The sequence below is a fragment of the Ptychodera flava genome, chromosome 19, assembly GCF_041260155.1.
Source record: "Ptychodera flava strain L36383 chromosome 19, AS_Pfla_20210202, whole genome shotgun sequence".
Classification (NCBI taxonomy): domain Eukaryota; kingdom Metazoa; phylum Hemichordata; class Enteropneusta; family Ptychoderidae; genus Ptychodera; species Ptychodera flava.
The window spans coordinates 23,226,273-23,243,736 of NC_091946.1; the positions used below are offsets into that span (position 1 = coordinate 23,226,273).

At 36.9% G+C, this 17,464-nt stretch overlaps 1 protein-coding gene across 2 annotated transcripts in view; it reads right to left on the minus strand.

The window, feature by feature from the left end:
• Positions 1–1,338: 1,338 nt before the first annotated feature.
• The window catches only part of LOC139118960 (uncharacterized), a 47,098-nt gene continuing 30,972 nt past the window's right edge, over positions 1,339–17,464 (minus strand). Inside the window, exons 12-20 of one of the 2 annotated variants that reach the window (XM_070682543.1) lie at positions 13,261–13,422; positions 12,320–12,408; positions 11,963–12,035; positions 11,023–11,068; positions 10,042–10,194; positions 8,639–8,888; positions 4,255–4,464; positions 3,075–3,260; positions 1,339–2,393 (exon numbers count right to left, since the gene is read on the minus strand). In XM_070682543.1, coding sequence (XP_070538644.1) covers positions 2,156–2,393; positions 3,075–3,260; positions 4,255–4,464; positions 8,639–8,888; positions 10,042–10,194; positions 11,023–11,068; positions 11,963–12,035; positions 12,320–12,408; positions 13,261–13,422 — 1,407 coding nt within the window. In that variant the 3' untranslated portion in view covers positions 1,339–2,155. Of the gene's footprint in view, positions 2,394–3,074; positions 3,264–4,254; positions 4,465–8,638; positions 8,889–10,041; positions 10,195–11,022; positions 11,069–11,962; positions 12,036–12,319; positions 12,409–13,260; positions 13,423–17,464 lie in introns of both variants that reach the window. The other variant, XM_070682541.1, reaches the window with a different exon arrangement.

The window sequence follows — 17,464 nt, forward strand, 5'->3', positions numbered from 1 at the left end:
GGTGTAACTTCCCAGCTGGGAAAGAAAACATACTCTCCATTACAATGTATACTCCTAGGATGTTAATTTAGTGCATTTTAATACGGACAAGTTTACATTTGTACGACTTTTGCAACATTGATCAACACACCAGTCAAAACAAATCTATATTTTCAGTGAAAATATTTAATGTGAAAAAAAAGAAAAGATAGTTTTAATATTATGCATGAAAAAAGTCCAATAATTTATAGACATTTTATGTGCTTGTAGCGAGTGTCAGGACAGACGCGCCTCCTGTAAGATTTGGAAACATCTTTTTGTTTCTGGCGTTTTCATACTGAGAAGCTTTCTCCCTTTTTTTTGTGCTTAAATTGTGAAAATTTTCAAGTTTGTAAATATTGTATCAAGTCTGTGAGGGAAAAATTTGTCTTCTAATAAAATAATGTATATTATGAAAGTGAAATGATTTTTTCAATCGTCTTTTTACGTTAAGGTAGAATGCGCCTAGTGGAGAGATATTTGGAATCTAAAACTTTTACTTTTCTTGTCTGCCATTTTTGGGGCTCATTTTCAAACTCACAATGTAAATAAGGTTTTTACAGTCTTGCTTTTGTGAAAATCAGAAATTCAATTTTTCCCCAGAGCTAAACACAGGCATGGCGGCCATTTTGAATTCCAAGTAATGGCAAATATATGGTATTTTATTTCTATAGTTCCAAATTTTTATTCTTGATTTGGACATGTAAAGTTTCCTTACGAAAAGTTTCCTCAAAACTTGTACATCTTTAAAGTTTGAGGCGCATACTACCTTAATCATGATGGTCAATTGAGGAATTGCAGATATTTTGATTTTATCAGTATGTTTGTTCTGTTGTTAGTTTCTCATCCCAGTAGATTGCAATGCCAGATTACAGCTGGGGAGGATATTATTCAGTACACCAAAGTAGTTAATTACCAAGCAACCCACAGAGATACTGCTTTTGGATGTCACTGTGATAAAACATCACACCGGACAAGAAATTTATCCTGCACATGTTAAGATTGCATTCATACATGATCGCACCTAACCAAATATGATGTTAATATCGCATACAGTCGTACTCTCGGGGTACTCTCTCAAGACGGGTTTCTACGCAACGTCCACCACAGACACTGTCTGATTCACGCAATTCAAATATCGGAGCGCCCTCAAGAGGCAAACATTTCATTCTCGATATTCACATGTTCATCTGTTAATCACGGAACTTTAACATAACCCTATTGATATTGGTTTGGTTTGACTTTTGTGCAGGGAAAAGGGTGAAAGGTTAAAGTCTGATGGCGATTAAATGCATGACCACACAAAGAAAATATATCATAACAAATTTAATGCAAACTGGGGGTAAATTTAACAGAGACAACAAAGAAGGAGTATTTGCAAATTTACAAACGTCACCCATACATCATTGTACATGGTTGTGTACCTGGAAACGATAACAAAAGCAAATGCCAAAAACATCAGTTTGTCATGCGAGGTCAACAATCTAAGACAGAGCTTTTTATGTGACACGTACAAACTACTGTATTCATTTCAAATCACTTTCTCCACATGATTTCTGAAAAATGTCATCAGTTTTTCCTATATTTCTACCCTTTATGGCTTACTTTGTCACCTACCATCACTCAAAGCATTAGTTTTCAGTTGAACAAACTTTGAGAAGAAATTTCAGAGTGAACAAATATAGACACCATCTCATAATTTCGCTGACTTCAATGATTGGAAGTGCTGTACGGTAGCTGTCTGCATGTCACATATGCTTTTGGTTATAGGTGTCACAGACATTCTTTGTGTGTTTTGAAATGAAGTCATTGTCCAATCACTTGAGATATGTCAACTTCTTTGGAAATCATATTACTGACCATATTTTTCAAGCCCTGTACTGACCCTCATCCTGGGAAATAATGTCAACTCACCCTGGGAAATAACGTAGACTTTCAATCAACTGAAACTTAGAACACTGCAGTTTTATAGACCTGTGTTGTCAAAATCCCTGAAATCAAAAAGCATGGTTTCATTTTTGACAATAGGACACGATTGGCTGTCATGGCCGTCTGAGAAGTGACTTGCCAAAGACAATGAGACTATGTGGGTGAAACTTCACACAGGAGTTCAAAACTTCACATAAGTTTACAAAGATTATGTTATCAAAATTCTTTTCTTCGCAGCAGACAGAATAGCCTTCCTGTAGCGAATGCTTGTTCTGCCGTGCTGAGTGGCTCTGTCGTTTGCATTGACACCGTATAGGTTGTACAGCAGCTTGGCAACGTACACATCCCTGCGCTCAGGACGCACCAACTTTGGAGCCGTAGATGTGCCGGTCAGGGTGTCTGGATCTACATCCAATCCTATCACTTGCATTCCACAAACCTTTTTCCTGTGGAATACAGAAAAGAGTCTAGTTTTGCCTCACAAAATAATAAGCTGCAAAGTTTATCATAGTTCTTGTACAGCTATGAGGAGAATGCTTTTCACATCGTAATGTTATTGGTTTGATCAAAAGCATGGTCTGAAGGCCATAAGAAGACTTTGAGGCTCCTGTATAACAACCATTTTATGACCTTATGGGAGGTCAAACTATGCAAAAATTATTCAAATTAATATGACATGTACAGTCATGTAGCATATGATAAGACTGATAGGTAGCATCTACCGGTATAGCAGGGCTAGAGTTGTTACAGATTTGTATTTGATCATGAGAACTCATAGTTCTTTAATGTAAACATATCCTGTATAAACACAGCTTGGACTTCCTACAATGTATTATCATTGTATTAATTGGAAGTTAGCCTGGGGCTAATTTATTTACATCATGAAATATAATTTATTCAAACAGATTTGTACATATGCTCCTGAAAGACTGAAAGTACACAGTTCCCTTTTAGTGCTAGTTACATATACCAATGTGGAAGCTGTTTCGGCCACAATACATTCTGGTAGTTTTCAAACGACACAGATTTATGAAAAGGCATCATTTCAAAGTGGTGCAAGTTCTGACATATATGCAGATGCTGGGTTGTGATAAAGCTGAGAAATAAGACTGACAATGAACACCCACCGTGGAATTCTTTTTTCTCGTTCATAATTTTCTTTGCATTCTGATACTGTGTCACTCACACTATCTTCAGCAACACTGGCTGGTGTAGCAACTGCAGCCACATTGCCATAGCAACCAGTTGTCATGGAGACTTCTTGCTTCTTGAGAATACTGACTCGCTGGCTGTCGACAGCTGGCCTTTCACCTCTACTGAAAGATCATGAGGTGAGCTCATTTGAATAGAATTGAATCCAATTATGATCTATACAGAAATCGTCCATAACAAGCCATGGGGTATATAGCCAACAAAACTGGTCATGCAAAAAAGCTGTACAATTGTGATGTCTAGGAAAATAGATGGGCAACTTTTCATGTACTGGGGGGGGGGGCAGGATATTGCTAAGTGAGGCAATTTTTCTTCTTAGAGTGTAGAGAAATTGTTATCTTCTTGGCAAGTAAGAGGCAGGCACAGAGTTTGATTTGGTTCTTTTCTGGAGTTTACAGATGGGCAAGGGAAAAACCATTGACAACAGGGTGGCAGGCAGTTTTATAGAGGGGAGGGGGAGCTGTTTTAGAGAAAGGAGGGAAAGTGAAATTTCATTCTTTGGAGTGAGGAGAAAAAACTCAGTAGTCAGACAGGCGATTTTTTTCAAATCATAGCCGGAAGCAAGTTACAAAAAGCTATAATTTTCCTTTATAAATTTCAATTTGTTAAAGACATGTTAGAACAGTGTATTACATGCAAAACGCCGCTCATTTACAATTTCTCAAAATTGGCTGGTTGGCTGGACCCTGTGAGACATTATAGAGTAAAATAGAGCAATCATCATATGCTACCTGTAAGCTATTGGTTTCTCTATGTGTATCTGATCTGTTTTGTGAATACTGAACAGACTGCAAGTTCTTTTTTGCAATCACAAATATGGAAACAAAAAAACAATCCAGAGGATCACAATACACTCTATTACTTCAAATTTTCTACCACTTAAATATAAGTGTATAAGCAGTAGACTCGCATCCATGGGGGAAAATCCTCATTGCATAGAAACAAAAAGTTACTCTATTCTATGACCATTCATTCTCATCCCTTGTACATAACACTTGTGATACAACTGTGTTATGTTCAACAGCATCTGAGCATGACAATGGTGTGAAAGCTAGGGTAATGGATATCAATCATTTCTGCTATAAAAGATTTTACCTTGTTTGACGGGCATCAAGAATCCACACACATTTCAGGGAGCCTCTCTTCCTGACAGACAAAAATGAAAGCAGAGTTCCGTGGCCGTGTGTCAACAAACTGGCCAGCCCACGGGTGCTACCTGGATAATGTCGTGCCACTGACTCTGTCAGCAGGATGATTCCAGTTCTCTGACAAATTTCTGGCGGCTTGTTGAAGAGTTCTTGGTCCCTGTGTATCCAGTAATGTGAAAAGAAGTCTTTCAAGAACCTAAGTTGCAACATTTTAATGTGACAGGTCCATTGTAGAATGCGGGGATAGATATTCAGACTCAAACTTTTACAATTATACTTTTTTTGTCTACCGCTTTGCAGGGGTGGGGGGGGGATGGGGTTTGGCATTTTGAAGTTAATGGAGTAAATAAAGATTTCATCAGCTTATTTTTGTGCAAATCAACTTAATTTCCCTGTAGACTTATGCAGGGATGGATCCATTTGGAATTTAAATAGTCAGTAAATATTGGATAAAGTTGTGTCTCTGGTATCGAATTTGGCAAAGTGACCCATTCACGTTCTTGATTTTTGAAATGACAAGTCATCGTTGATGACACAGTCCCCGCTTGTCCATTTTGTTATAATCTTTGGTGTCTAGGTAGCTGTGGTCTAGGTAGCTGTGGAATGACATTGATGCAACGGGTGCATCAGGCCTGTGACTTAATTGCATAATAAAGTAATCTGAGGAACGTGCAATAAAATTGACCCATCTCTGCCGGTAATGACCATTGAAGGAACTTTCTGCCGGTGATTACATCACACATAACGATGCCCTCACTGCCTCTCGTGTCATGATGGCACATACTATACACATGGTATGGTGGAATTTTAGAAATGGTATGGGATCGGGTATGTTGTTGTAATCAGCCATTTCGGATCATATAATGAAACAAATTAATGTGCACAAGAATGCAGCCATATCACGTTTAAACAAAATCAGTCCATCGAAGGACAGTGACCGATGTTTATGTTTCAAAGACATAAAAAAATCACACCAAAATTGAAATCAAATGGCTGTCTATTGACCATATGGATCATAGCACAAAATAAGTAGACATGCATATGTATGCAATAGTACTTTATCTTTGTACCAAGTCTCAACAACATTGGATAAGGAATATTTGCATATGATTAAGCCTCATAGACATGAAGAAATCTAAAATGACCATCTAGCAGCGATATTGGGGCAAAATGACAATCCGGCAACCATATTGGAACATGTCACGAAGTACATTGTCATGTATATGTATGCCATAGTGCATGATCTTTGTGCCAAGTTTGGACAAAATCGGTGTAATGACCTTTGAATTATTTAAGCTTCAAAGACATGCAAAATTCCAACAAAATGGCAGTTCTGCAGCCATATTGGCTCCTATTGCAAGGTTAATTGATACATGCATATGTATACCATAGTGCTTTGCCTTTGTGCCATGTTTGAACAAAATCGATTCAAGAATATTTGAGTTATGGTTCAAAGACATGAAAAAATTGCAACAAAATGGCCGCCTCACGCACATATTGGATCGTATCGCAATATAATGCAACATGCATATGTAGGCCATAGTGTTACGCCTTTGTGCCAAGTTTCATGAACAGAATCTGTTCAAGAATATTTGAGTTATGGTTCAAAGACATGAAAAAATTGCAACAAAATGGCCGCCTCACGCACATATTGGATCGTATCGCAATATAATGCAACATGCATATGTAGGTCATAGTGTTATGCCTAAATTTGTGCCAAGTTTGAACAGAATCTGTTCAAGGATGTCTGAGTTATGGTTCAAAGACATGAAAAATTGCAAACAAAATGGCCGCCTCACGCCCATATTGGATCGTATCGCAATATAATTAGACATGTAAGCCATAGTGTTATGCCTTTGTGCCAAGTTTGAACAGAATCAGTTCACGGATGTTTGAGTTATGGTTCAAAGACATGAAAAATCGCAAAAATATAGCCACCTTGCAGACTTGCGGCCATATTGGATTGTATCGCAAAATAAATCAATGTGCATCTGTAGGTCATAGTGCTATGCCTTTGTGCCAAGTTTGAATACAATATACAATACAATATAAGTAGTATCTCGTATCAAACAAATTTCATGAAAAATGGCCGACTTTGTCTCTTTAATGCCTGCTGGTTGATAAAGAACATCTTAAGAAAACTTGGCCTTTTCTGGCTTCATTTACATCTACCATTCCCTTAATTATTCACTTATCAACTTGAGCTTCACGCTTACCAACATAATTACACCATTGAGATGGCGTTTGACATAACACAGCATATTTTGCTCAAGATAACAAAAAGATTTTATTTGGCAATTGAGTTCTTCTATTTTGAATAAGGGTCATTATTACAATTTTGCTTATAACGATTTAAATCACGTTTTCAAACGTCAGTCTTTCAACCCCTTCCATTTAAGAATGATAATATATAATGCAGAACAAAATTGTGTTTATCCCACATACACTATAGTATAAATTGAGATATTAAATTTCATGAAGAAGTGTCAAGTTTTGGACTTAAATTGATTTTTTTCATTGATACCAAAACCGGTTTTCTGCCCCAAATATGTACTTCCTTCATTCTTTGAGTAAACTATTGCTACCATACTAAACTGAAGCTTTTCTTTTCTGAAAATATATAGTATGAGGGGAGTTTGCATGTCATCTTTGATAAAAAATATTGTTTTGAAAAAAATGTGTTGGTTATTAAGTTAAACTGCAATGCTTCCTTAACCCCTTTGATAGCCAAAGTCAATGTTTTTTTTCCTTTATACAACAAAACCCAGGGCTCGAAATACTTTTTTTCAACCACCTGTCCACTGGACAAGTCAAAATAAAAAGTACCTGTCCAAGTGAGAAAAGTACCTGTCCAAAATGGCATAGTTTATTCTAAGAAACTATACTAGTTTAAATTCAATTCAACAAACTCATGCCTGTATCATATGCAAACTGGCGTAACAGCAGTGTCGAGATAGCTTTTAGAATCTCCCAATCTAAGAGATTTGAGACGTGACCTTAGATAAATCAATATGGCTGCCTCATGTAAACAGTGATTAGATATTATCGAATTTTCTTTTTACTTTTTTCTGACAGGTAAATATCCAAATAATGATTTTCAAAATTGTAAAAGGTATATACTGTAACAGCGTTTCTGTTAACACAAAATCCTGCGTATTTTACGCAAAAGAGTCTGAAATACGAAAAAAAAATCATGACTGCGTAAACTAGAAATGCCGCCCCTTGACACGGACGTACTTGGCTCGCACTACATTGCCTCAACGTGGTTCAACATGCAATGCAGGACAAAAATAGAACATATGCACCTGCTTGCAAGTGACATTTATCATGATATTGCAACATTTTAGACTTTAGCGGACTGCAACTCTTTATGAAACATTGTATTTCATCATCACAAAGCATCATGTCAATCAGTTCTGTATAGACAATGACACTACAGATGCAAAAAATTCGAGAATCCATCGAATCTACGTTGTTGGTAACACAATACAGTTAATCATGGTCATTAGGTCGCATGTTATTTGGAAATGTTTACGGGTGACGATTAACACTGTAGGGTTGCATCTTGAGAGGTCCCGCTGGACTTTGATCAGTATCTGCTTTTTGTTGGCCCTTTGAAAACACTAATTTCATTGTCAGAAAGTATTTTCTTTGAACATGATGTCATCTAAAGCTGCTCAACGATCATATGCAAGACATGCATCATGGCATTGCAAGCGTTCAGCTACTATACCTTGAAGCCCCCCCCACGTTATTGTTTTTTGTTAATAAGGCATGCGCATTAAAGGAAACCCCCAAGTTCGACAGAAAAGACTGCCCAACTCACTTCAGATACCGATTCCCACCGACACCGTACGCGTTGTTGATACATTTTACGCAAATAAAAACCACGTTGCGTAAAATCGTACAGAAGTTTTGAAATTGTAATGGAAACGCTGGTATATAAATTTAAACTTATGAATATTTGCTGTAGTCAATAGGTTGAAATACTGGTTGCAGGCTGAAAAAACCTACCTGTCCACTTGGACAAGTACTTTTCAAAACTACTTGTCCCAGGCCAAATTTCACTTGTCTGGGACAGGCAGACAGGTATTATTTCGAGCCCTGAAAACCTAAGACAAAGTTTTCCAGATTTTTTACAAAATTTTGATAAAAACTGTACCCGATGAAATGTGATGTCCATTTGGTCAAAAATTGTAAAAAAAAAACCAAGAAACATTCATAAAAACTGGTCAAATGTAGCACTAAAATTTTGGAAGAAAATATTACAGCACTCAAAGGGTCAAAGAAAACTTTCGCATAGGTACAGCATGACTGAAATGTCACTCTACCTGAAGAATATCACTTCTTCCTCATTCGTCGGTTCATTTATTAGTCGTATCAGAAGCTGTTTAGACCTGCCAGACCTCTGCATCTCAAGTCTACCAATGAGCATGTAGATCTGCGATTCCTCCTCTGCAGACTTGCGTTCTGGTTCTTTCAGCAAGGATGCAGGATACATGCTGACAGGGTAGGGCTTGACGAACCGTTCTCTGAACGGCAGGGTTATGTTTGAAAATTCTGGGGCAATGAAATATCCGCCTTTTCCGACAGAAAATATTATGGAGAAGAGAACCGTTATGAATATTTGTGATTATTGATGCACAAGTAAGAACACAGATAGAACAGGAACTTCTAAAACACATCTATGGCAAATGAAGTTAAAATACATGCACCGGTATGAGACCCTTCGTGGGTGGCTGATTTGGATATGTAAAGATGCAACCATAGTCATAAATTTGTAAAGTACAGTTGGATTTGATTTTCTTCTACATGATCACAAAGTTCATATTTTGTTTTCATAAATTTTCCTTCAAAGAAAAGCGCACATGAATATGATATAAAATGGAAAGATTTTGAAAAACTTTTGTCTGGTGACGAAAAAGAGTAATATCGAAAAAGCACTTGGCCATTTTAATGCAATTTAAATCCAACTGTTTTGCTGTTTTGGTCTTTCAAATTCTCGATATGTGGATCCATTCAGCAGTAGTTCATGAAGGATATAGTCTATCTGCTGGAATCAAATCCCTTGATTTTTATCCTGCTGTAAAGTTACTGATCAGATGGCATGGCTTAATTGATGGCACTACTACCGACTTTTCATCCATAGATCCCATATTACAGGTTCACTTTCAATCAGTGTTGCAGCCAGGAATTTTAAACTGGGGGACACAGTGTCCCACTACTGTTTATTTTTGGGGACATTTTGCACATTTTGGGGACAACATGCGTCAGTTTTCAATCAAATTTTGTATTATCTTGTAACAAATAAGTTTCACAAGACAAAATTCAAACTACTGGCTATGCTTAAATTTCAGGCAATTGTAGGAAGTATACCCTATCTGCCGCCAATCAGAGCTCAGTCGGACTAGACTAATAACATCTCCAAAAGTACATAGATGCCATATTAGCCTCAAAATGATCATGCAAAGCAAAGGCCACAGTCAGTTTCAGATATTACTTGCTGACTACAACCAACACAATCGCACTCACAAGTGCACCAGAGGTGATTCATGAGTGCGCCAGAGGTGACCCACAGTATGCGAAAATGCGGCACAGCGGGTTCTGTTTTGGGGACATTGTCGCAAGGGCGTGTCCTGGCTGCAACACTGTTTCAATTACTTTAAAATGACCATGTACTTCTCTGTTTAATATGTGACATTCAATGCCATTGTCTCTGCACACACAAACCCACCTCCTTTGATGGGGTCATTGATGAAATGAGGTCGATGAATGACTCCAAGTTCAAAGCTCTTGCAATGTAAAAACCTGTCCCCGACGACTTCACCCCATCCATCAATACTCAGACCATAGCTTCCGACAAGCAGCCATCCATAGCGATGGAAACCTAAACATGAACACAACAGGGACAATATTTCGACTTTTTCATTCATAATTTCCACTAGAACACAGTGTGTTCATTGCAAACGAATGTATTTCCAATTACCCATCAATCTTATCATTTCAATCCCTTGTTAGCACATGTAACTAATCCACTGTCAATAAAAGTTCCCATTTGCTTTTATCATTTTAGTGCTGTAATTTTTCCTATCAAAATTTTAGTGCAACATTTTACCAATTTTTTTTGAATTTTTCAGTAATTTTTTGATAGTTTTGGATCAAATGGACATAACCTTTCATTGGGTACAGTTTTTGATCAAAATTTTGGGAAAAATCAAACAAATAATTGTCTGGATCTGAAAAAAAATGCTGTTTGCAGTTATATTTTATGAAGGCGACAAAAATGACACTCTCACTCAGCGGGTTAACTGAATTAAAGTTAATACGATGCCTGCAGAACAACTGTACTTCCATGTTTTCATATACATGCACAATGGCACTGTCAGCCATTATGTGATTCAGTCTTTTTGAAGAATTATCTTCAGAATCACACCTTGACTTTTGAAGACACCTAGAAAAAACAAACAGGTGAATTATCGAAACACTTGATTTGTGCCGACCATCAACAATTGTTGAAGAGAAAACAGTCCAAAATGGATCTGGCTTCTGACATGTGGAAAGAAATTTGCTATTGCCAAATGGCAGCCATACTGGATTGCACCACAAACAAACTGAGATAGAAATGTAAGTCACAATGCTGAGTCCTTTTATGCTGACTTTGAAAGAAACTGGATCATGTTAATGTGATGTGTAATGACGATGATAACTTGCTTACCTTTATCAGAGTTTTTATCTTTAATATCACAGAATCTGCTAACAACCTGATGAAGAGAATGGCATGTTAAGTACACAGTGAATTACATGTTATCATGTGTTCAGTCATTAACCCTTTGAGCGCCAAAGTCAAATTTTGTAGCCTTTATCATGTGTGCGCCAGTCAATATTTTGCTAATTTTTGATAAACATTTTGATAAAAATTTGTAGCCAATGAAATGAGATGTCAATTTGGTCAAAAATTATGAAAAAAATTACATAAAAATTCATAAAATCTGTAAAATGTTGCATCAAAATTTTTGGCGGGAAAAATTACAACACTGAAAGGGTTAAATGGCATTCTAGATCCCTTTTGTTTAATGCAGGAGTAGTAATGAATAACAAACCATAATTGAAAATCTGATTGGCTTTGGTACAATGGCATTGTTGCCTGAACTGAAGACTCTTTCTGAGAGTTCAAAAGTTGCAGTCTTGGTACATTGTAATTTCCACAGTTTGGTCAATTGACACACAAGGAGCTCCAGATTTTCTAACTGCAGGGATACAGTGACAGAAAACAGCAAGCATCTCTGTCAGTCAGCATGAAGGTTCAGCTTATGCATACAACTCTTTCAGGCACCCCGATCATGAATGAAGCATACCCTTTCCCTACCATCATGAATAAACACATGAATCCAACTTTTATCACATTCTGTCATATTGAAATGATCCCCAGAATTCACTCAGTGATCATTTCCTGTAATTTTCTTAAGAGAGCTTTTACTTCAGCCATCTAACAAACTTTCTTGCCATTTACCACCTCTCAGAATTGTAGGAATGTAGATGCCATGTTTTCTATAAACAGACAAAAATACTAATAGAAAATAAAAAAATAAGACAACGATAAAATTACCGAAAATATAGTTATAAATTTTTCCTTGTCTAGCAAAGTGGAAACTCACCCTGGAATTCCAGATGATTTTACCATTAACAGGATCAGTGTTATCAGCCATGTACAGTCTGATCTGCATTTGACTTTTGAAAAAGATTAAAAATAGACAGAAATGATGTTAAAGAATGTTATCACTTAATTATGTTAGAATCGTTATACTTCTCTCACTTCACATCATTCAAATGTAACTAACACGGGCCTGATCATCATCATCGTCATACTGTCCCCGTCATTTGCAACTTTTATTACTATGGTTACAAAACTATCATCATCAATAAAGTACAGGCCACAATCATTCTCTTCTTCACTTCCTGACTGAAAATTCCGCCAATCCCGGCAAGACATTTCACACAGTCTGACTTCTTACCTATCCTCATGGACTACGTATCTCAATCCTTTGGAAAGATGGAATTTCTTCTTTCCTTGGCTTGGACTGCTCACACACGGGAATAATATCTTATGGAATGAAATATTTGCCAGGTAAGTTTTGCTGTACTCTTTCCGGTAGATATTGACATTATTTTCTCATCTGTTCTGTATTTTATTAACCACTCTCTCTGCTTATAGCTTATATGCAGAACATGACTCAGCTGAAAGAGTGTTCTGGGGTCCTATAAATTTTATTCTGAATGTGATAACGATTGACAATATGATGTACAAATCATGTTCCACTGATCTTGAATCGCTGTCAATATTGAACATTCTTACAAAGACATTACATGCATCAGTATGGCCATCACAGATTTTGCCAGTTCTACAAAGCCACACCAAATATGCCAAGTGACATCTTTAACCCTTTAACCACCATGGTTTGGCATAAACCCATTGTTATCAATGGTAAATGTGGACCTGTTTACAGGGAACTAGAGGTGAACAGGTTAAACAAACTACTGCCATGCCATATCTCTGTATCTGGGTATTCCTGCTCAAACTTCTCATGCTTCTTTGACTTTCTGTGAATTTTTCTTTCAGCCATTTTTTAAAAATTTTACACAATACAACTTGTACTATACAGTTAAGCGAGATGTATACTTATAAAACATTGACAAACATAACAGGCAAAGATAACAGTTTTTATCATGTGCATGACATAATGTTCTTGAAAGATATCTGTTGGTATATCTGTCAGTAAATCTAGTATATTTATCAGTATATTTGTCAGTGTATATGATAGAATATTTGTCAGTATACCTGCTTGTACAGCTGTCAGTATATTTGTCAGCATATCTGTTAGTAAATTTTTCAGTATATCTGTCAGGGTATATGTCAGGGTAAACTGACACATCCTTAATCAAAATTCATGATCACCTTCATGTCAGCTTTGTCCAACTTTGCAAACAGCCAGTCCCACGGTTTACTTCCAGTTTGAACGTCCATGGTGAAGGTTTTGGTGTCAAACATTGAATTCAACAAATGGAGAAAAGATATGATCCTCCTCTCGTAGCTACACACTGGTGTCTGGTACAGAATCTATGATGATGAAAATTCATACATTGATGAAAAAAAAATACATATAGAAACAAACATGTGGTGTTTTGACAGAAAAGCATTCACTCTCAAATTTAACCCTTTGACTGTCACAGTCGATTTTTGTTGCCTTTACAAAATATACCCCAGTCAAATTTTTTCAGATTTTTGCCAAATTTTTGATAGAAAACTGTAGCCATTGAAACGTGGTGTCCATTTGCTCCAAAATTATCAAAACAAATACAGAAACATTCATAAAAATTGGTAAAATGTTGCACTAAAATTTTGATGGGAAAAATTATGTCGCTCAAAGGGTTAAAAAAATCTAAAACTAATCATAGTTTCTTTTTGTTTAACATTTTTCAGTCTTTCTGCTTTTTTTCCAGGTTTTAATACAACCATTTTAAGCAGTACATGTGTACCATAGCCGGAAATGTGCAGTATGTCTGATTGGTAAATTGTTATTCTTTCCAGCAACTTAAGGAGTCTGAATCTAGGCTCTACCTGATTGGTTGGGTGGTAATCATTCAATGGAAACGATGAGTTTCAGTAAACCAATCAGCTAAAAGCTTACAAGGCACATGCAAATTAGCCCTGCCATAAAAGTCAGAGCCCTGAGCCAATCAAATTGCTTGTTGGAAATGAAATATCAGCATATCTAGGCATTTACATACGGATACCTATGGTTCACCATACCCCTTTTGTTTTAACGAAACTTCACTGCATTATTGTAAACTGTGAAACTACAGACATGGATGTTTTTGTGGCTGGTCTGATATTTTGACTGAAATTTGGCAAAATGTCTGTCAAACAAACTACACTGCTTTCACCGTGATCCATGCAAATAATTGTATTATACGATTTTCACTGGATCTTGCAGGTTAATCCAATATGTTTTGTACCTGTAATATCTTATGCAGGCAGCATTTCCAAAGTGCTTTGATATTCACCAATTCAGGGTAATCAAATTTTATAAAATGATTATATTTGATTGCCAAATACAAATTTATCACATGATAAAACTTTCCTGAAGTAAAGAAAGCTGGTTTCAGTTCAAACAGTACATTACTTTTGGAGAAGAAGTATTTTGAACATTATTCCATGGTTATCATAGGTTTTTGGAAATAGCAGTACGGCTGCTAAACCATGAGACTGATCCGAATGCCTTTGCAAAAATGAAAGTACTTACACATGAAAATATAGGTAAAATTTCAGTTCCAATTGTTATGTAGGTCATTTCCCCCACACTCATCATGACCTGAGTTCAATTAGTCTAGAACATTCCCAAGGTCACTGCCCTTGATGACCTCACAACCTTGAATTCAATTAGTCATGTTTGGAATGTTCTGGAAAGTTGATTAGTTGTGTAAGGGAGATAATTTTAGAACAGTAATTAGCATGTCAATAAAAGTTCTAGATTGTTCTTATATGCCTTTATAAAAGGGACGTGCTCAGCTTCCAGTCAGACTTTTGGGATCGTGTCTCTTGTGTGTACTATAAACTCCAGCAGTAGTCATTCTCAAGACTTTTCAAGACCTTCACTGTCAACGCTGGATTTATACTGTGGACTTTGTGCAGCTGCAAGCCTGCAAGGACTGTTCATTCATTCAACTGACTGTTACAACTCTGAGACTGGAGCTTTGCCGTCCCAGCTGAGATAAGTAGTCTGTACACTTTTAAAGCTTGTACTCTATCCCTGACTTAGCAATTAGTTTTTTTTCGTATAAATTTTGTTTAAACGTTAACTGCTGAGTTCACCTTTTGTTCGTTTTCTCTGCACGTAACAAATTGGGGGCTCGTCCGGGAGACGAATATTTTGAGCCGTTTGAAACATTTTGACAGCCTTTTCAAAACTACTGTATACTGTGAACTCAGCGAAATTCAATCATGGCGGAATTCAAGCCAGACGAATTTATGGATGACCTTGATCAGGACACATTTAATTCCCTCAGAAAAGACAACCTCATAGCACTGGCAAATTTCCTTAAAGTAGATGTCAAAAAATCTATGCGCAAGCGAGAAATTCAATTCAAGATTGCAAAACATTTAGTTAATTCTGGCCATTTTGAGGAGTCTGCCTTAAAAGATTATGAGCCTGAGTCTTCCTTCGAACTCAAAAAATTAGAATTAGAAATACAGGCAGATTTGGAGCTTAAGAAATTGGAATTAGAAAAGGAAAAATTGCAAATGGAAGAAAGGGAAAGGCAGGAAAAATTACAAATGAAAGACAAAGAATTACAAATGAAAGACAAAGAATTACAATGGAAGAAAGACAGAGAGAAAAGGAGAGAGAATTGGAAGAACATCGACTACAGTTAGAAATGAGACGTTTAGAGCTTGGACAATCAGGAAAATTCTTCCCTTCAGACAAGTTTGACATCACTAAGCATTTCAGGTTAGTTCCCCCTTTCCAAGAAAAGGATGTTGATAAATATTTCCTTCATTTTGAGAAAATTGCTCAGAGTCTGGATTGGCCTAAGGAGTCCTGGTCTATGCTTTTGCAGAGTGCTTTGGTGGGTAAAGCCAGAGAAATTTACATTCAGTTGTCAGTAGAGCAGGCTTCAAATTATGATTCTGTGAAGGAATTAATTCTCAAGGGCTATGAGTTGGTGCCTGAAGCTTACCGTCAGAAATTTAGGGATTGTGAGAAGGTGAAGGATCAAACTTATGTTGAATTTGCTCGAACAAAAGAACAACTGTTTGATCGCTGGTGTTCTTCTGAAAAGGTCAGTCAGAATTATGACAAATTACGACAGCTTGTTTTGATTGAAGAATTTAAAAGGTGCATCCGGAGTGACATCAAGACGTTTATCAATGAACAAAAGGCAGATACATTGGAGGTTGCTGCACGTTTGGCCGATGATTATTCATTGACCCACAAATCTTCATTTCTCAGCAAACCATCCCAGTCCTTTTCATACAGAAACAATGCAGGTAAATTTAACTCGTCCTTTTCATCCAAGAATGTTTCAAAGGACAGTAGAAAATCAAATGACAACAGTTCACAGAGTTCAAGTAACACTCCCACATCATCAGATCCCAATTCTCAATCTCCTTCTGACAAACAGTTCGGTACACTTTCTTGTAATTATTGTAAGAAAGACGGCCATTTAATGTCAGATTGTTTCAAATTGAAAAGAAAACGTGAAGGTCAAAGTGGTCAAAGTGGATCTAAGCCCACCGGCTTTATTTCTTCATCAACTCAATTAGAGTCTAATAATGTGTGCAACACATTTTCTGAGGTTAAACCCCTCTCATCCCCAATTAATGAGGTCAAGGTCAATTCTTCTCAAGATAGCATTATGGGTATTTTCGAACCATTTATTCATGATGGTTTTATATCACTTTCTAGTGATTTTCTTCTGCTACCCCTGTCAAAATTTTAAGAGATACCGGGGCTTCCCAGTCTCTTTTGTTGGCAGATACCCTGCCGTTTTCTGAAAAGTCATTTTCAGGTTCTAAAGTTCTTATTAAGGGGGTAGATTGTAATGACTACATTCCTGTTCCTCTCCATAATGTCTATTTGTCTTCGGACTTTGTTTCTGGACCTGTGACTTTAGGTATTAGGCCTTTTTTGCCTTTTGAAGGGATTCACCTTCTTCTCGGAAACGACCTTGCTGGGGACAAGGTCATTACTAATCCACTTGTGACTGATAATCCTAGTTTAGATCAGGATCCAGAGCCAATTGAACAAGAGATACCCGATTTATTTCCTTCATGTGCCATTACTCGAGCCATGTCAAAGAAAACTTCCGAGAATCAAAATACTCTCAAAAATAATGTCACAGATGTTGACTTAAATGACACCTTTCTCAGTCAGGTGTTTGACACGGATCATTCCGTTATCCCTCGTGGATTTGAAACTTCCAGTAAAACTTCTGCTGACCAAAGTCAGACATTTTCTAGATCAAATCTCATTGCAGAACAACACAAAGACCCAGATATTTTGTCTTTGTTTGACAGGGTAGATGATGAAGGTAAAACTTCAGATAGCTCTGTTTCCTATTATACAAAATCTGGTATTCTCATGCGTAAATGGAGACCT